Here is a 21,463-nt window from a genome sequence, read left to right on the forward strand (position 1 = left end):
ATAATGCATACAGCATCCATAATTCGATCGTACAAAACTATACATTGAGCAGAAAATTCATGAAAATTTAATAACTCAATTTTTTAAAGCTAATGGAAGTCATGATGACCGACAGAATCAAACAAAAAAACTATGGTCATAGTCTATAAAGTAAGTATTTAGAGAGCAAATAAAACAAAATAAACTTCCCGTATCAGACTGTGGATGCTTTACGATCTCAAAAGGCCAGATGTTACATATGACTTACCATATGGATGCATTATTTAAAGTCCCAAATTCCCTTTCAATAGAATAAAATGAAAAACCTCCTTTTTAAGAGGAAATAAGAGGATGAACAAAATGTTTTCTTCATTTTTTCAATTTGTCAATGTCCTAACCATCAATTCCTGTCATTTGTTTGATAGTTGAAATAGCCAAACTTTAGAAATGAAAAAAATAGAAAAAGTTTATTTTCTAAAATTACCATACAAATCGGAATTTAAAGTTTTTGTTTGTTTGAGAATGCAAAGAAGATGGTGGAATAACAATTCCGAAAGAAAAAATCAATAATTCATGAATAAACTTTTTCAGTTTCATTTTTTTCTCGCTTTCTAATTCACATCTCAGCCTGTATGGCGTCTTCTGTTGTCTAGGAATAGCATAAGTAGAAGTAGCTGGCTATTATGCCCTTGGACAGAGTGGAAGGTATGACATTTTGTAGATTTATGAATATTACTTGGATGTTGAGATTGGGGAACTTTGGATTTTACTTCTTTTTATAGTCTGAGCTTATGAATGAGCAGATCTTTTGGTTTAACCTCATTCCATTGCAATCAGACAGTCTTCAGGTGCACTATCATGTCTTTTTCATTATTTAATGTCATGAGAAACTTGAAACTTCTTAAATAAAACCACTAAAAACTTGCTTTCCTGGCTCCAATTAAACTCTCGTTCTTTCTACTGTGATTGAGTTTGATTACATTTGCTGCTTAAGGTACAAATTCATTAGTTATCTTAATTAATTCTTTAAAAATACTCACAGATGTTTTCGTCGACTTTTCTGTACAAAAACTGGTTAGAAACTGAAATGTAAACAAAAGGGGTTTGCAACTATCAAACGAGTACAATTAGATTTCAAATTTTGAAAGTTCGTTACGATTTAAATCTCTTAAATGCATCTAATATCAATTCCGATCGACTATTCGGCACTAAAGCTGTTTAAATTAACAATATTTAGGAGTCAAAGCTTTAATTTAGTAGCACCAAAACAAAAAAAATTCAAGCTAAACAATAAATACACATCTAAATCTGAATCTGTCAACTCGTCATAAACAAACTCAGCGTAAATCCCTAATGCAACAAAACCAAAAAATCAACAACAACATCCAACTCTGCCTCAAGCATTATTTTCATCTCGAAAAATTCTAATGAATTTATTGAAATGTAATGGAATCTTTTAACTGCTCTGCTGCAGACGACATTCGCTTCGAAATTATTTCCACAAGAATCATAAATCATAAGAATGTTTCCAATTTACCTGAAAAAATGGAATAATAAAAGACCGAGAATGGAAAACTTTTTCTCTCTTTCCTTGAATTTCAATTTCTTGTTTCAATGAATTAAATTTCCGGCAGACGCTACGACATTTTTTAAATGTGGAAAGTTTTGTGTAGATTGCTAAAAGCTTTCATTGGAAACAGAATAGCTAATTTAAATAGGTTTAATTTATTTCTATGATGAATTATCAATGAAAGTAATACATTAATGTATTATGCATTAAATTTTCAATAATGGCCCATTAAAATTTGATTATTTAATAGGATTGCAAAGTGTTTTCAATAAAGCTTCATTATTTTTCGATAGCTGTTGCCTTGCTGTTCTGGAATGAATCGTGATATATGTTTTTAAGTAAAGCCCGCCATTTTTAGGCTGCACCATTCGAATTTATCTATCCCAGGGGTGTGAAAGTGATCAATCTCATTTGATTCCCAAGCGTCACAATTGGCGTCACGGTGCCGTCAAGCCAACTTCACATCTTACCGTCAAAACGTCAATATAGCGCTGCCCTAACGAACACAATGCATTCTTCTGGATCATTTTAGACAATTTACATCTTCTGTGCATTAAATGTACATGCAATCATGACCCGAGACATCAGCATGTCGTGGAACATCACTGCTTAATATAAATTATCCCTAACAATCTACACTAAAAATAATAATCGACGTCTCCGACTTATACTTAATATTAACTGCATCTAATTTTGTTCGTGCCACAAAAATGTGTTCAGACGGAGGATCTAGCAGACTAAATATCTATTCAACCTGCTCGATATTAAATGTTTGAGGTGTTTAACAAGAATGAATAACAAGCATTAACAATGAGAAGTAAATCAAGCGAGACAGCAACTATAATTATCTAAATACACATGAACCCGAGCAGCACAACGTGTTTGCTAGGGCATCGCTTTGTTGTCTTATTAACTGTAAGATACGAAGCTGTCCTGACTGCATCATGAAGTCTGATTTCGATTCTTACAGTCTGATTGTGTCGCTCGGGAAATAATCATAATCCATCCCTAAGAATCATAATTTAGTTCGAGGTAAATATATAATTTTCTATAATAGCTCTATTGTGTGTTTACATGCTCACCTAAATTATCAGTTTTGTTGATCAACACCTCCCTAATTAATCCTCAGTTATGAATATAAATGGAAGTGATTTTGGCTTCACTCGCAATTTATTTCTGTCGTTAAACGATACAAACATGAATAAAGTAATTCTGATGACATTCTTGTTGGTTGCATTTGTTGCAGTCATAGTAAGTGTATGCAGTTGTTGATTTAATTAAAATTATAACAATAATAATTGAATTTTAGAGTGAAGCAAAAGGAACAAAATCACCGAAAGGTAATGTAGACATTCAATCTGTTAACGGAACTGAAACAAAGAGCGGGAAAAAGCCAGGAAATAAAGCAACTAAGAAATCAAAGCCTACTAAATCTCTTCCAGTATCACCTTCATAAGATTTTATATTTTATATCATTAGATTTATAGCAAAAAAGTAATAAAATGTGTGACTTTATATTTAAAAATTGACTTTGCCGATTACTCTAATGGAAGCATAGCTGCAATATGCAATCTTTTGTTCGAATTATTGAAACCAAATTCAAAATGCTGTATGCAATTTTTGTACATTTTTTAGGGTTATTACTCATCATTTTGAATGCAATGAACTTAAAAATAATCGGAAGTGAAACCGCATTTTTTCGCATTTTGATTACTGATAAGATCGATATCATTTCTGCAATTTGCAAACATTCACCTTTTTAATCGATATGTGATAACAATTTTCCTGGAATTTATTACTAAAATTATAACTTATCGAAATTTGGGAAGTCCAGTGATAAAATTAAATAAATATAATAAATGCTTAAAATTATAAAATTGCAGCTTACTGTTGGAAATCCCTAATCACCCTTGGGTTCATTCACTTATCACACATCCGGGTCTAACATTCCCTAAATGGATCAAATAATTAATAAAAAGTTCAGAATTTAAAGAAAAAATTCAAATATATTTAATAAATTTCTTCAAAAGAATCTAAAGTATCAGAATGTTTTAAGTTCTAACAAAATCTACAACATTATCAATAATAATGTGAAATTGAATATTTCATTTTATAAAGATTAGCTATCACTCTTGCCATCCTGCTTTACGTCCGTATCAATTTTCTTTGGTTGTCCTGCATTATCGTCACTTACAGTTGCTGCATTTGGCTCGCTTTCGTTATTGGCTTGTTTGTCAATTTCATAAATTGGTTTCATTTGTCTCGTTTGACCAAGATGGTGATGTTCACTGCCTTCTTCTGGAATAGAATCACGTCGTTCTGTGTCCTATATTATTGTAAAGTCGTTTAATATAAAAAAGATGAAGAAAAAAATTTTAGAAATAGCAGGACGGACTGAAATTTTTGTTTAAAGATAGTTTGAATGAAAATACGAAAGGACAAGACAAGATGCTATGGCAATAATAACATATACGATAGAATTCTTATTTTCTACATTCACATTAAATGTCTTTAGATGGTTATTGTGCACAACAGAAAGACAAAAGCTTTAAAAAGGCAGAAAAATGGACAAAATGCATTTTGAATAAATAAAAAGATTGAAAAATAAAAACTTATTTTCTCCTTTGTCTGTGCAGAGCAAATGCCAATTTTGCTGCTATCAGCAACGAAAACAAGTCTTGAGAGCCTTCAATGTGATGAGATGAAGCGCTTTTTAAGATGAAGGTGTTGATGCTAGTTAATGATGAGACCAATTGATTCATGGTCTGAAAAATGTGATTCCAATGCACAAGTCATTGATGTTAAACAGGAATCTAGTTCAATGACTGGTTCCGATTTCACAATAAACTATGAATATGATTGAGAAAGCATTTCCAAAAACTTTGGACTACATAACAAATAGATCACAAAACAAATGTCAATAATTTAACTAATAATACTAAAGAATAGTCATTAATTAAAGTAAGTACATGCTTGATCCAACTTCCTGGTGTTTTTGCGAACAATCATAAATTTATAAATAGCGAGTAACACACCAAACCTGAGTCAAAAGCAATCAAAACCTATCAGAATGTACTTCAAAATCTACTGGATCATTTTTGCAATCATAATATTGACTGCAATTGCTGTTGAAGCAGGTCGTCACAGCTCTTCTCATGAAGATTATAATTATGATTACAGTAATTCAACTTATGGACGAAATAAAGGGAAAAACCGAAAAAACAATAATAAACAACAAAGGGAGAAGAACACCAAGCAAGGCAACCAACAAGGTGGTCAGAAAGGTCCTAGACAAGGAGGTGGTCGACATCGTCAAACTACAACCAGTTCATATGATAATAAGTGATTTTTCTTGATTTTCAATGTACTTTTGTATGCAAATCAAAAAATAAAAATAAAGTTCTCCATTTTCATATTTATTAAACTATGAATTTGATTGTTGTTACTTAACGTATGATTGTTTTGGGCTGTAGATTCGTTTTATGAATCGCCAAGATTAAGGAGTGGAGAGGAGGGTTGGGATTATTTTCCAGAAAAATCATATCATATTGAAGATTTATTTTCGAAAATGGAGGTTAGGGAGTTGACCCCCAAATCCCATCCCCCTGAATACGCGACGGTGTTGTTTACATATTTTCTATATTTTAATACCAATAATCGACATCCTTTTATATGCCACTGTATATTTATAAAGTTCCACTCCAAAAATTTCATATCTGTCTATATAAACAAATTGCAAAATTTAGTCAACTTTAGATCAACTTCAGCCTTCAAAATGAATTTCAAACTATTCTGGATAATATTTGCCATAATCGTTCTGTTTGCTATTGCTGTAGCTTAAAAATATTTTATAAATTTGATAAAAATTTTATCCAAAATTTCAATTCCAGGTTGAAGCTCAAGACTGTGGTGGCAACAATTATAACAATTACGATGATTACGGAAATAATGAAAGAAGCAGTGGAAAAAATAAGAAGAACAAGAATAACAAAAAGCAGAAGAATCAAAAGCAAAAGAACAATAAAAAGCAGAAAGAATTAATTGGAACTTTTATGGAACCTTATTGAGATTTTTCAATGAATGAAGAAAGCAATATGCATAATTATGAAAATTATAGGAAGTTGATCATATCTATAATTTTCAGACTATTTTCAAGGACATAAACCAAAATGTCTGTTTTTAAAATATTTTGATGATTTTTCACGAATAATAAAATCTTCCATTTAAAATCAAATTTTCAATTGTTTCAGACATGCATAGCATTCAAGTTTTGATGATTCTTATCTGCATAATCATAACTGCTTATGTTGTAAGCTCTTATCAATTCTTATTTGATTGCAAATTTCATAAAATTCTAAATTTCAGGTTGATGCTTTCTTCTGTTTTGGAAATTACTACAATTCATACAGCTACTACGACTATGGATATTATGGATATTTAGGAGGCTCTTCAGGTTATAACGGACAGTTAGGCAGATCAAGAAAAAACAAATATTACCAAAATCCAAAAACTCAAAAACCAAAAACTAATCAGCAAAAAGGAACTAGACGATTTACAACATTGAGTCCAGTTTTAACATCATTGAAGTTTATGCCTATTAAGGCAAGAAATTGACTTGAAATAAAAATTTCCAAAAAGTTCAAGCATTTGTTTACGTTTACTGATCTAGACGTCATACAGTTTTTGGTAAACAGTGGCTTCAAATTGATATAAAAGCTATTAAATTGTTGATATTCCGATCAGTAAATAACAATTTAATATTGAAAAACATCGTCATTATTATCCAAAGCAATGACGTCGGAACTTACGTCTATAATTTGACATAAATTGTATAGCAAGCTGAGAGTAACGCTCTTGAGCATGTTGTCAATGTTCGGAACATGATGTGCCCGAGTGGGACTCGAACCCACATCCTACGATTTACAGTCACACACTCCTACTACTGAACTTCAGGAAGATGTCAGGGAGCGTGGCACAAAGCATACTTCTTCCACTATCCAGTGCAAAATTCTGCCTTAAATATATCTAGCTTCCTTTTAATACGTGTGAACTACTCTTTTCAAACATAAACAAAAATGACCCAAATCCCTCCTCAATTTCCCATAAAAGTCCGCTAAATGATAGAGTTAGACGAATGCACTCGCCAGACACAACAAAGATCTTTCATTTTTTAATTCTTTTAAGTCCCTCAAAATGCCACTCGAGCAAACAGACGGGAGAAATGACAAAAAAAAATAAGCACAAAATTTCATTTCACTGCGATAAAGTCTGAAGCTGATTTTCCACTTTGTTGATTCAAACGAAAAATAAAAAAAATAAAAAAATAAAATAAAATTGAAAAAGGAACGAAGTGAAAAAATGCTGAATTTCTTTGTGCAGTCGACGACAACAGACAAAGGAATATTGCAGCTTATTTTTTGTGTGATGAAATGTCAATTCAAATGATGCTTTTCATCATGCAAAATGATAAGTATAAAAAGAAACTGTGAGAAGCTTATTCTTAGCATTACACCAGTGATGGACAACCTGTGTGCCATGATACTCTAGTGTGTTGCCAAACATTCTTTGGAAATGCCATGAACCGCATGTTTACCATCAAGTATGTCATGTCACAAAAAAGGTTGCCCACTACTGGTCTAAGCATTAAACTGATCATAACAATCATAATAAATATGCATGCAGACACTTGTTTAGATAATGAGTCAATAAAAAATTGGCAAAACAGCACATTTACCCTCAGATAATTACGAAGAGCATCAAGCTCAATATCCCCAGATGGTTTTATATTGTACAATAAACCACTTTGATGATGCTTCTTCTTTTGATTCGTCAATGGTGATGGCTCAATATCCTAAATTATTTTCAATTTTATACACAGAAAATAAGCAAACATGGCACATGAGTAGACACACAAAATGAATCCCCATAATTAATACATTTATCGGAAAATTTGTAATGCGATGATAAATTTCAATTTTCAATGATAATTAAAAAAAAAGACCAAATTAAACAATGAGCCAGTATAATTAATTAAATTCTATCCGCACATACCTCATCGAGTACCTCTATAAAGCTTGGTTGTGATATATTCTTACTACCATAATGATTGTATAATTTTGGAGCACTGTCGGCATGAATAGAACGTAGTGATTGATCACAGTTCTTGTCGTCCTTACGCAGCATGTTATTTGAAATTTTTCCATGATTAATTTCTAGTGCTGATTTCAGCAAATCAACCTGTAGGATGAGAAAATTGATGAAAAATTAGTTGGGATTAATTTTGATATAGTAAGTTATGGATATATTCAGATTGTGGGGCATTTTATGGAATGTAGTTGTTGATGCTGTGTTCTTAGTAAAGTCAAACTGGCTGTGACAATTTAGTCTAACATGGAATCTCTAGCAATCCTTTTGGAAATAAATCGGTGCTGGATATTTAAGCAGTTATGAATATTTTATCTAAATCTTTGTAGATTGCTGTCGAGTAGCTCAAGCTGATTGATACTGCTTTGAAATCTTATAGAATTTGCAAATTCTAACCTCAAATTTAATTTCTGAAGCAACATCCAGAAAATACTTCTTTTTATCTAAACAGCAAATCAAATCACGTGACTAATGCAGTGGTGGGCAACCTGTGTACATGGCACTTTAGTGTGCCACACCGCATGCCAAGAATCGCATGTTCGGTCAAGACTTCCCACCAAAGTGTGCCATGACACAAAAAAGGTTGCCAACCACTGGACTAATGCAATTAAAATTAATTTCCTTACCTTTGAAGCACTTCCACCCTTTGGACTAGTAGCACTAATCGAGTAACTGCTTCGACGACGAACGAGTGAGTCAATGTCAGCCTGTAAAACATAAGGTAAATCTACTTAGAAAATTATTAAGTGAGAATCCAAAGATAAATCTTTAAATTTTACAAATTAATCATTCAAATGGAGAGACGACGACTTTGACAAGTGAGAAAAATGGAATAAGAAAGTTTCATTCGAGTCGGAGATGAGAAAAAATATTAAAAAATATCAGAAATACGAATGAATATTCCGTGTGGCGTCATATTTTATCTCAGAAATTGAAAGAGCATGGAAGCGTAATAGCAAAAAAGAGCAAAAGGAATTGCCATCTCATTGATTTTAATGGAAAAATATTTTTCATTCACTTTCCTTAAGCGAAACGGTACATAATTAATTTATGTTATTTTTGTGCTTCCTTATGTCTCTCATTCGGTGATGCTTATTAAATATTTCTCGATCTGTATTTTCATTTTGTCTTTTTTTCACACCGCGTTTCCTTTTTTATGTGGAACAGAAAGAAGAAATTGTGAAATGAAAAACAGTAAAAGTTTCCAATTTCCGTCAATGTCTATCAAGCAGTAGACATTCCTGATATTTATGCACGAATATTTATTTTTTTCTTTCTTTCTCTTGCGTCACGTCTTATTATCAATATTATTAACAGTTGACAGTTTTTATTTCCTACCGACGAGTACATGCATGGAATCTTTAGATATACACAAAAATAACAAGCCTAATCCAATACAAGTCATCAAGGGTAAAATACGTTATTTTTTCAAAATTTTGAATTTTCCTGCACTTTTTTTACATGTTTTTTTCACAACAATATTGTGAGTAAAGTAAATAAAAGGAATAAGAAGCTCTAAACTAAGCTTAATCGGAGATTTAAAGGTCAAAACTATACTCTTTGACTACAGATTCCAATGCACCACGAATATAAACTTTCACAAAGCAAAAATTTAATCAAAAAGCAGTAAAATGCTAAATATTTTCAAGGCAAGCACAATTTCTTTAATTAAACTCTAAATCCACTTCCGATCTAGCTTACTTTATCAGCAAACTTATATAAATTCCAAGAAATTCGCTTTTATCTTTCTTGCTAGTGTCACAAACGAAAGATAAGATAAGTGTGCATTTCTATTTCCATTCAGTCATGATTTAACACTTTTATTGAATATTGAAATTCAATCAATCATGATTCAGATCCAATATTTCACCGTCCTTATTGTCAGCATTAGCATCTGAAAAATTCATTAATTAAAAGTTTTTTGTTGCCGATTTTTCATGAAAATCAAGCATAAAGTTCCTTTGTGCATTTTAACCCCATAAAAAAGCTCATTTTATGTAAATTTCTACATCCATAAATGGCTTTTCTCTCTGTCAGCATTTATTAATCCATTGGTTTTTCCGAAAACATTCGTGGAAACGTGCTGAAGAGAAAAATCTGATGCCGCAGGTATTTAAAATTAAAATACATTAATTTATGAATGTTTTATTCCTACCAGATTTTACCTTTTATGAATGGCTCATTTTTAAAGTGTATACAATATTGCAATTCATGTTATTATTTCAACGTGTGTACGATTTCATTTTAACGCTATTGAAAATATGTTGTGGTTGAAGGCAGCTCCAAAATTATTTAAAAACTGTCAATTACAAGGGAAATTATGAAAATAAAGAAATGTGTGATAATGACGGTAATTGTTGAGGAATTAATTTATTTTTGTGCTTTATGACGAAATGCGGCATTTAACTTGTAGATTTTATTGGCTTCATTTATTTCGGGGTTTGTTCCATCAAATTTAATTTAAAATGTATTTGTGGTCAAAGTTTATGTTTATCAAGAGCTGGATGTTCATCGCCAATACTTTCATTTACAAACATTCGAAGTTCCTATATCTCACTTAATTACAAAATTCCCTAAAGCCCATCCCAGATTCTATCTCAAATGCTATTTAAGCATCAACAAACATACTTAAAAACACATAAATCTGGAAGAAAATAAAATGTCGATGCAGAATGAGAGTGAAAATCTCAAGATGGAAGAAACCCTTATAGTAGTAAGGAGTCGAGACTTTAGCAGCCTGCATGATGTGAATATAAATCATTATAGCAACTAACTTTGTTATATTTATTTCTTTTCTTCCAATTCTTTTCCATATTTTTCAACATATGAAAGTGGGAAAGTAAGAAGGATGAAACAGGAAAAAGAAAGTTTTGTCAAACGAAACGCATTTTGAATTTCAAGGTAAAAAGAAGAAATCTTCTCCTTGTTAGGAAGTTTCTTTCTTAAGAAAGTAAGCATCTACATTATATACTGTGTTAGATCCGATATTCGTTGATACGGATTGCTATGCTTAAGAAATAATTCATACAACGTCATCGGAAGTTTAATTAAAATCTGTATTCGATGAGGAAAATGAAAAGCTTGAGCACAGTCTAATCAGGAGCTACGGGAGACACAAAGAGTATTAGAAACTATAGATTGACTTTCTGGAGACTATCTGTCTTTTGAAAGAGTTAGACAATATATTAGGGACGTATTTTTTAGAAATGAGCTGGATTGGAATGAAAAGTCTATACGTGAAAGGAATATGGCGTAATAGTCTGTCTCCAGGGCGACTTGACTCTGAGTTGAGACCGAATTTCATCGAAGTCGATCTGAAGCCAGAGTCATGTTTGCAGGAGGTTTCTGAAGGATTCCATATAGATCCCAACCTTTATCAAAGCATTTCCTAGATTATCCCAAAGACAACATACCTAAACACATCAAAACCTTCATTACCTGTTCACAGCCTAAAACATCTCACAATACAACTCGGAAATTACCTTTTGATCCCCAATTAACAAACTAACAAGCAAGAAAAGTTTTATAACATGCTCAAGTAACTGTCTTACATTTTAATCACAAAAAAAAAGAAAGTTTTAAAAGAAATTTCCATTAAAGTGAGGAGAAAAAAATTTTCAAATTAAAGTTTTCCTTTCAACAAAAGTTTAATTATCTCGAATAGATCGAATGAGTTTTTGCTTTTATATGTAAAGAGTTTATTTAAAGCTCATTTTCAAGTTTACGAAGGTTTTTTCACTTCGTCTATTATTCATCGCCATCACCATCGTCGCAAGATAGAGTAAGAAAAAAATGGAGTAGAGCTTCTGCTGAAGTAAAAGTAAATATTTCTTTTTGATTTCGTAATTAATTTATGATGTTTAATTTTTGTCACGTCCCTTGTTATTTTATATTATTATTTTAACAACAAATATACAGCACCCGATAAGACGTCATGGGCTAAAATTGGTTTATAATTCAACACTCAAAAAACACAACATTGTAGCATGCTACAAATTTCTCATAAATTATTCATTATGATATTATTTTTAAATATTAAATTTGTGTGCGCTTATAAATTCAATCCATGCTGGAGGATGAGACATGAAGACGTTTATTATAGGAAACGATAATTTTTCTGTACTAGTAAAGTCATTAATGGAATTAATTCAATTTCATTCAACTGAATATTTTTAATGATTTCGCGATGTTGTGTTATTTTATGCATAAAAGTTAATTAAATTAAGTGTTCTATCGATAGCTGCGCATTTATACTGTATTCAGCTTATAGTCGTTTTAATGACAATTATATCTATTTTGGAAGTTCCAAAATTAAGTTTGCAATTAGTTTCTATTGAACATTATGAATCGTGGTTCAGCTGCACTAAAGATAGCTTCAATTTTACTAATATAAGCAGGCTGGTTGTTTGAGTTGGTGTTTTGTTAGGGTTCAACAGTTTGGCAGCAAGGCCATGTGAATTTAGTTCGTAAGAGTTGGTGACAAGATCCTAGAAATCAAGGTTTAAAACTGCAGACCTGAAGCCATAGACGAACTATAAGATACAGTCAAAAGTTCTAACAGTGTTGATATGTATCTCAGACTAAATGCTCATATTTGTAGACCTATTTCTTCAACGACAAACTTATAATCAAAGCCCATTCCAAAATTGTAATCGCTGTAAAATATATTTGGCATCCAGCATAAATGCAATTAAATTTTCTATAAATTCCACTTCCGCGTTCTATAAAATATATTTACATGAACTGTATAGTACTTGATTACAATTCATTAAACGTACAATTTGCTACCAATATGTGTAAGCTGTATATTGACGAAATTATTCAAAACTTCCTCTGAACGGCAGTATAAAATAAAAGAATGCGGAATATTATTTTCAAACAGACGCTTTTTAATTGCGCCAGCATATTCGACAATGTAATCTGGAAATTCTTAATGCTTCATTGATTCGCCTTCATTCGACGATTGTTTTGAACAGTTTTGAATTTGATCATGTCTAAAAAAGTTTAATATTGGATCTAAAAATAAGGCATGTGTTGGAATATTTTCAAAGAAGAGATAGCTAAGACGCATAATTCTAGGAAATTCTGAAGCTGAACTCTTATGAAAGAATAATAAAATGAGAAACAGAAGCGGAAGAAGCTTCGCATTGTTTTGAGTCTTTTTCCTATGAATATGGCATGAACAAAGCCCGAATAGCACAAGTTGGTTGATCGATCTGAGGTCAGGCAAGCGTGACTCTGACTCGGGTGCATTAGGATACTGATAAGAGTTGTCGATTGGATCTTGAGTCTTGTTCCTACCTTGTCCGTCCATTTTTTGAACGTTTTTGAGAGAAAACCTAAATCATTTGTTGATCCTATTCCCTGACGCTTTCATTGCTCTAGTGACAAGCAGAAGCATAAAGCTCTCCATTTTTATCAAGAAATCATGTCAATAAATCACATAAAGTTCAAGAAATAAACAATAAGTTCACTCAACAATCACACATGATTGAAGAACATTATCGAAATGAGAAAAGTCAGGCATTTGAATTTCCATCAATATCCATGATATTGAAAAAACAAATATGTAAACTACTGTAGACGATAGACATTTAATCTTTGATTCTTATTTCCTATATATAGGAACAGACATGAAAAGAACGAGTGAAGGATAGAAAAATAATTCACAATGAAATTTTCTGTTTCGGTTCTAGTAGCAAAACTGATAAGCTTTTCTTTTCACCAAAGGATGTTTTATAATGGCACAAAAAAAAAAAGAAAAAGGAATCAAGCAGCAAAGTTTGGTATTTCTTTTATCAATATTTCTTATTCCCCTTTTTGTTCATCTTCTTCATTCGCCTTGGTTCTCGTTTGAAAAGCGTATGAAGATGTCAGATAAGTAAGACCCTGAAGTTAAAAGAAACTTTTCTTGTTCCTCTTCATTCTAATCGCGTTCTACTCATCATTACCCAATGGAATAATGTTACATAATACAATATTGTTGAATGAAGTTGAAATTCGCACATCTAGAAAATTTTTATATGCTTTCATTTTATTTTCTATACATGTGTTTCGATATGAAATAAAAGAAATAGGGGATTTATATTGAGTTATTCATGAGTGGATGGTATTATATTCAGATCATGAGCTTAAATGTAATCAAAATTATAAGCATTTTTTGATCGAATTCAAAGCTGTTAAGTTTTGAAAATTTAACGGTTATTTTATATTTGAATTTGTCTGACTAATTCAAAATTATTTGGAATTTTTCAATTTTTCTAAATCTTTGATCTAATTGTTAGTTAGGTTGTTGACTCCAAACTGGTCTCCTCTGAATACGTCCCTGATTAAACTATGCTTTAACACAGTTATTCCATGAAACAAAACCAAACAAAGCATTTGGTTCATGGCACACTAATGTTCCTCGACACACAGTTTGAACAACACTGCTCTAACACATCGATCTGAAATTGCGCTGCATACTTGGAATTACAAGGATTTGAGCTTTTTAAGCTTCATTTATTCATTGATGTCATTTGCGACTGAATTCCCAATAAACAAGTCAGACCCAAACAATCCTACAGCCATAATAATCAATGTAAATCAGCAGAAAGCTCATTCAATATTCCATGCCCGCTCATCTAATTTATTAATGAATAATTTAATTAACTGATTGTAAGCCAACTGATTTGGAAATCTCGAAAATCAAAAATGTTGACTCTCACAATTTTTCAAAAAAAAATAACCAGCAACCCACTCAATTTTCAAATAATTCAATTTAAATACTTTTATCCATCTCCATTCATTAAAAATCAATTTGAAAATATTCATGAATATAATTTGATGATGAATTCAATTCCCAGTATATAATGTAAAGTAATGAAATTTCTCTTTGTCTTCTTTTGCAGAAGGCCTCCAATTAAAATAAATGAAATGAAACTCAATTTTCAAATTTCAGCAAGTTTTTTGTTGTGTGCATACTTTCTCCCCATACCCAAAAGGAGATTTGGATTCAGCAAAAGAAACAAACTTGAATAATGTATTTTCAATTCTCGTTTAATGAGAATTTCCTTAGAGCGGAAAGTCATGCCTATACTAGTATTTATTTCATCGTCGTCTTCCCTTCCTTTCCTTTTTTTTCGCTGTCGTCTCATCCCTTGTGTCTCATTCCCTTCGTCGCTCACTTTTTCCATGAAGCAAACGTAATCAGATTAAATTAATTTTGTTTTATATCTTTTCACTAACAGAATGTTAAAACATTTCCTTTCTTTTTTTGTTGTCACTGTCTCCAAAATTTTTGTTCTTTTATTATTATTTCACTTTTCATATTTTTTATGCTACTTCCAAATTCATTATCCACAGACCGATGGACTATAAGCTCAATGAAATTTTTGTGACATGCCAGCGATTACCGAGGGGGTACAATCATTTACAAAAGGGAGTTTGAGAAGTGTGTGGAGCAGGGGTGTAGCCAAGTATGGGGAGAGGATCCACTTCTTATATGAATCGCTATGGACTAGGATTATGGATCTACTCCGTAAATAGGGTCTCAAACTATAAGATCGTGTTCAGGGGAGGGGGATTAAGGGTCACATCAAAAATCCAAACAACCCTCCCGCTCCCCTGCTAGCAATTATTAACCAACGTTCATCTAATCCCCATTTAATCCCAATATTCCCCCAAACCCACCCCTGCTAAGGATAGCACGCAATAAACTTGATTACAAGAACAATGCGCGCAAAGAAGAACTCCTGTTGCTAATGGTGTAAAAAGTATTCAAGAAAATGAACAATTGAATTCAATTGATGGAAAAAAGAGACAGTCGACAAATACAATTGCGTTAGACACAATACATGTATATAAAATTTCATGTCAAATCCTTCGTAATGATGACAAATTATTTGGGAATTTTACAGAGATTTATTGAAGTAAACGGAATTTAAAAGCAATAAGCTTTTATGTTTTTTAGGGAAATTTATACAGAGTCAAAAGAGAAAGCCTCTTTGAAAAGGTGGGGATCAATGAAGACGACAAGGGATTTTTATGTTACTTCCGAGGAATTGAATGCATAAAATATTCAATTGAATCCCTTACTTTGAAGGTAAATCTACTAACAATACATTATATAAGCAATTACTCACTTTAGATCCACGTGAGAGCGAAGATAAACTGCCTATCTGATTGTATTTAATCATCAATGATAAGCGCTCTTGTGACATCGATGTAGATGCGTCCCTCATCTTTGGCTCCGGTGATAATTTCTCATTTTCACCATTTTCCAAGACATCAACATTATCATCATCCTAAAATGTGATGTAATATTAATAGTACGTGATGATTTTTTTCTAGGAACCACGTTTATGCTTTTACCGTATCAAAACGCTTAAGCCACACATAGTAAATCACTTTGTAGGCAATTCCGCCAGCTACAGCAATCAAGCCCATGTATCTGAAAGCATCTCTAGTACCAACTTCACCAATCATAAAACCACCGACGAATGAACCACTGATAATAAATTATGGAAGAAAAAGCACACATAATGGAAAGGAAGGTAATAATAAAACATGCTATCTTTGCGAAAAAATTTTGCATACCTTCCACGGCCCAATGAAAAGTGCGCCATTCCCAATACACCTAAAAGCGTTGCTAAAAGACTCTTTGGTGCTAACAATGAGCAATACGTAGCTGCTGCCACCCTTAAAAATGAAAAAGAATGTAATCATTATGGATTTGAACTGCACACTGGTCTTTCTTCAAAGATTTTTTGGTGATGAGATCCAACAGGTATCGGCAGGTTAAGGAAGCTTCCAAAAAGGATCTCATTGCCAAAAATTTTTGAATATGAACCAGTGTCGAATGAGATTTTATCTTGAATGAAAATAATAAGAAATCATACCACATGAGATGGCATGACAATGCTTCCATGGCTTCGAAAGGAAAGCACCACCAAGCATTTCTAAAAGAAGAAAAAAAAATATTAGAGAGATATTTTTGTCATGAACAATCACAATTCAGCTATTGAATTGAAAAATGTCGTGAACATACTCAATAAATGAATAGCCAACAAGACGTCCTGCATGTGAAAAGAATGCGATAACGATAAGGTTTACATGTCCAAAAATTCTTGTGAGTTTCTCGGCCGTATAAAGGAATGGTATTGATGATATTGTACCGACGGTGATTGTTATACCGAGTAAATAATTTGGCGCACCCAGTTCTTTTAAATATAAGAATAAGAAGCTTTCTATGAATCCCCAAAAATTTCCCAATACAAATAAGAATAATATGAAGCAGATAACGTGAGGCATTTTCAATAGATTCCATAAATCCCTAAATACATTATCAGATGGCAGTTTTTCTCCCAATGGCATTAAGAAGACAGTGATTGCTGTGACAACAAGTAGAATATCATAAGTATAAAATGCTGCTGAATAATCGGTATAGCCAAGATTCTTTGAATTATGATCGATGAGAATTCCTGTTATTGGACTAAATATAGCCATTCCAAACATACTAAACAATCTTTCTCTACCAAAATCACCACCATATTTTTCAATCATCGTTAAGGCAATTGGATCCATCTAGCAATTAAGATATAAATCATACTGAATTGAGTAAACATATTAAGATGATGATAAGACATTTTTTCTCACCATTGTGACGCCACCAGATAACATCGTTGTACCGAGAAAACGGAGTAAGAAATAAATCCAAAAGATTTTATCATCACTTTCTTTATAATCAGGTGGACAAATGTCGGGACCTCCTGTTATAAATATACACTTTTGAACCATACAATCCTCAGCAAGTTCTCGAAGACGATCATCAGATATTGTCATATTATGACGTAAGACTAATCCACCGCATCTCAGATCTTCTTCCTCTAATGCAGTCACATTTACACCCTTGTCCCATAAAAGCTTCTCACCAAATCTTTGCTTAAAGTCTGTCACATTATCGTCATTAGCGTCTTCAATTTCTATACCCAGTTGTTCTATAGGATCACCAAGATCTGGGTGCATGTCGAGGACAAAGATTACGCTTTCACCACTTCCACCAACCCAACTCTCTTCTTCACTTTCTTCAGAAACATTATCCATGTCAAAGTCTGTTAGATTGAAATATGACCTGTTGTAAGGACTTTCGGGTGATATCATTCGCATTGATCCATCTGTCGTTGATTCTATAAGTACTTTACTCTGCGAATTTTTCTTCTTACTTATTTGAAAATTGAGATCATCTTCTTCATTTGTATTTCCTATTCGTACAACAGGTGCCTTTGTGGATTTTTCCGGTATTGGTTCAATTTTTGGATTCAATTCAAGAAGGAGGCAATGATCCATGCATGAATCTACAACAATATTAATTTCTTCTTCCTCAGGACATTCACGACTAGGACACGGTGACCACCATACTTCTACATTTCCACTTTGGGGATGTCTTATAACTAGAACATTATTAAATTTTAAAGACATTAATTCATATTAATCTCTAATTTTTCATCATAATTCTAGGCTATTATGCAACAGCATAAACATACCGAAAGCTGCTGGTACACTTCCCGGTATCTCCTGTTGCGGAATGATGAATAATGCATGATGAAAAACGGCGTTGAGAAGAAGTGTCATAATGACGACTGGTTTGTACTTTCCAAATTTATCAACAAGGAAACCTCATTTGTTTAATGAAAGAAAAATTCGTTAAATTAGTTTAATTACACCGTGAAATGAGAAAACGGAAGGAAAACACCAACACGAACATTTTTATCATCATCACAAGATCAAATTAGATGTAAAAGAGACAAAAATGTTCCCTTCCATTTTTTCTTTTGTCTTTGTCCCCATTATCATCCTATCTCATATTTGTAGATTATAGTTACCTGTAATTGGAGGAGCTAAAAATGTTGTGAATGGTAAGGCAAGATAAATTATAGCAATTTCCTCAACAGTTATTCCTATACTGAAATTTTTATGCAGAAATTTAAATTATTTTTTGTGGTAAAGAAAAGAAGAAATTATTAATCATTGTGGATATAAAATAGAAAGGAATTATGAATGAGTAATTAATGTACCTTTGCATATGAATCGTCAAATAGGGTAAGAGCGACGAAGTTGCTGTAAACAAGAAAAGATTTGCATCAATAAATCATAAAAGCTGAGAAAATAAGGCTAATGATCTAAATATAAATGTGTACGAGCCTCGACGAAATTGTTTTGCTCTTCAATTGCAATGTTTTTGTGTGTTTTATTAAAGATCACAGTAGCTTGGTCAAATAATAATATTTGCTGCAATTTATTTGATGAGTCATCGTAATCTTTGTCTTTGATATAATTCAATCAACTTAATCTTGATTTGTACAATATTAGCCACAATTTTGAGGTTTTTTAGTAATTAATCCAATTAATGAGTAGATTATTGGTAACAAATTGTATTTTTAGTTCGAAATCTCAAAGTTGACTGAGAAAATTTCCAAAAATTTGTCAATTTTATAGCAAATTTTTAACGTTATAAAATCAAAATATTCAAAATAAATTCAACCGTTGAAAAGAAATTCCGATTATTGCGGTCAATTCTCGTATTTGTTTCAAGTACAAGCTAGCCTAAATACGCGATATAAATATAAATATATAATATGTCAAGTCTATGCGCACATGTAGCTTAATCTCATTTTGATGACACTGAATGACAATTGTCATATCATATAACAATATACAAGTGGGTATTTACAGCATATTTTTATATATGTGCGAGCATACGTTTATATAAACTAAGGAATAAAAGAGCAAAGAAAAAAAAACGAATGAAATTGTGTAACATGAATCATAAATATGATTTCCTTAGCATTCACATCTCGTAGAGGCAATGATGAATTGAATATATAATAAAAAAGTGGATAAAAATATCATATTGATGATAAATTATCGCCTTACCTCCATGCATCACAAATAAAGTAACTTTAAGCATAAAGAGATTTGCATTAATGTTTCGTCTTTGACAAAACTTTGACCACGCACTCTTTTCATCTTCACTTTGAGTCGTTTGAGTCTCATTTGTAGATGATTTTGCTTTGTCCATGCTCACTCACTTCAAAGCTTTCTAAGCCTTCACTTAAATTTCTTATAATTGAAAATTCTTTGTATGCAAGTAATTTCAAGAGCAACTTAAACTCAAAAGAAACAGTTCAGACTCTTATTTTTATGATTTTTTATACTAATGAAAAAAATATTATATCGAATAAATTGTAGTTTCCGTTTCATAAAGCGTCAAGTTCTCGAAGAAATTTATCTTTTCAAAAAACTTTTTTTTTTCTTTTCTTTTCTTATTCTTTTCTTATTAATTTTATTTTAAAATCTTCTTTTGTTCAACTTTTAATTCCACTAAATGCAAGTTTTATGAAATTTCTTGTAAATTAATTCTTCATTTTTTTTTTGTTCTCAGTCGTCGCCGCTACGAAAAGTTATGGAATTATTTAAATTGAAATAAAACTTCTTCCCAGTGATACTGAATGACCGCGAATTCAAGAGTCCGTTAGTTGTGAGGAAACTGAGGAGCTTATAAAATTCTCAATGACTATTATATCTGATTGAGACAGGAGATGAGAGAATTTTTTACGAGTTCGTATGTGTAAGGTGGATGCTTATCACTTTAGTTGATCATTCGTTATCTGTGTATTAATATCATAAATATTTCGAATCTGATGGGCACACATGTCAACATTGTGTCATAAGTCTCGCATCTTTCAAAAGATTTAAGATACTTTTTTTACAGGAGAAGTTTAAAGTGTTAACTGAATACGGTGATTTCGTATCTTTTTCGACTTGATGTACATTTGCGTGGATGGAGTGCTCTTTTCCTGTAAGAAAAAATGTCAAAACATTGAATTAACTTTATCGTTATATTTGCAGGTTGACTGACTATGTGATAAGCCTGAAATAGAATTTTGTGTTGAATAATTCAATGTTAGTTCAAATTTGTTGACCTCGATATCGTTAAGATATTAAGTAAGACGTAATACTGTCGAGCAGCACGATTCATTTGCCGGCTTGAAAATGGACTGAAATCAGCAGTCACGGTGTCATCGGGACGCTTCCATATCTTGTCTTCAACTCGGCAGCGTAGTGGTACCCTAGTGACAACAATGTGATTCTCGGGAGAAACTTATAGGCACCGAAATGAACAAAAAAGGACGAAAATCAATCGATAATGTGTAATCAGTGCAACTTCGCATCAGATGTCCTAGCGAATACGTTGTGCTGTTCGGGAACTTGAATAAAAGTAAGTAAACAAATTTTATCACCAATTTGAATTTTGTTGACGTAATTGAAGCTCAAAACTAAAGAAAAGCTACAGCACTTGACATATTTTGTTGTTGCTTCTAAATATTTGTTAGTAAATCTTTTGTATACATTTGAAAGCTGTCAAAATAAAATCGACCTTCAATTTGAAAAGGAAGACAGGATTATAAGCTTAAAACATTTAAGTTATAGACAGCAAAAGCTTCTGTTGACATTAATTTTCATTAGAAAATCATGTTGATGAAATGTTTCTACCACAAAAAGCAGACTACATAACATGCTTTAAATGCTTCCAAGAACTACAAAGAACCACTAAGCTGCTTTTAACTTTAATACAAAATAAACAAATACAACATCGGAGCTTTAAAATTTCATTATTAATTCTAAGAATATCCACAATTTTTCTCTAAAGTCAGTTCATCCCACAAGCTTTATGAACAATTTTCTTATCAGTCTGCTTAAATCATAATACAGTATGACAGGTCTTATCTA

The 21,463-nt window shown here is 32.0% G+C and overlaps 1 protein-coding gene across 2 annotated transcripts; it reads right to left on the reverse strand.

The window, feature by feature from the left end:
* Nucleotides 1-3,535: 3,535 nt before the first annotated feature.
* LOC139089353 (major facilitator superfamily domain-containing protein 6) lies at nucleotides 3,536-20,232 on the reverse strand. Of its 2 annotated transcripts, XM_070638869.1 has the most exons (14): nucleotides 19,607-20,232; nucleotides 18,748-18,790; nucleotides 18,556-18,635; nucleotides 18,217-18,348; nucleotides 17,330-18,123; nucleotides 16,722-17,257; nucleotides 16,573-16,632; nucleotides 16,271-16,372; nucleotides 16,046-16,181; nucleotides 15,817-15,978; nucleotides 8,320-8,400; nucleotides 7,601-7,786; nucleotides 7,284-7,400; nucleotides 3,536-3,875 (listed from the first exon to the last, which is right to left on the reverse strand). In XM_070638869.1, the coding sequence occupies exons 1-14, from the start codon at nucleotides 19,749-19,751 to the stop codon at nucleotides 3,669-3,671; spliced, it is 2,781 nt and encodes a 926-aa protein (XP_070494970.1). In that variant the 5' UTR covers nucleotides 19,752-20,232; the 3' UTR covers nucleotides 3,536-3,668. The 2 variants fall into 2 exon arrangements, with proteins under 2 accessions (XP_070494970.1, XP_070494972.1); XM_070638871.1 differs by lacking the exon at nucleotides 7,284-7,400 and having other exon boundaries at nucleotides 19,607-20,230.
* Between the last annotated feature and the right edge of the window lie 1,231 nt (nucleotides 20,233-21,463).

This window comes from Chironomus tepperi, unplaced genomic scaffold (genome assembly GCF_022539635.2).
Source record: "Chironomus tepperi strain 1889 unplaced genomic scaffold, CSIRO-AGI_Ctep_v1 contig_177, whole genome shotgun sequence".
Lineage (NCBI taxonomy): Eukaryota > Metazoa > Arthropoda > Insecta > Diptera > Chironomidae > Chironomus > Chironomus tepperi.

What these genes read in the sequence shown, in the direction of transcription:
- LOC139089353 (XM_070638869.1), bottom strand. Translation starts at nt 19,751, where the DNA reads ATGGACAAAGCAAAATCATCTACAAATGAGACTCAAACGACTCAAAGT. An exon ending in TTGACGATTCATATGCAAAG is followed by an intron (nt 18,636 to 18,747) that starts GTACATTAATTA and finishes TAAAAATTTCAG; the next exon opens with TATAGGAATAACTGTTGAGG. An exon ending in CGCTCTCACGTGGATCTAAA is followed by an intron (nt 8,401 to 15,816) that starts GTGAGTAATTGC and finishes TATGTTTTACAG; the next exon opens with GCTGACATTGACTCACTCGT.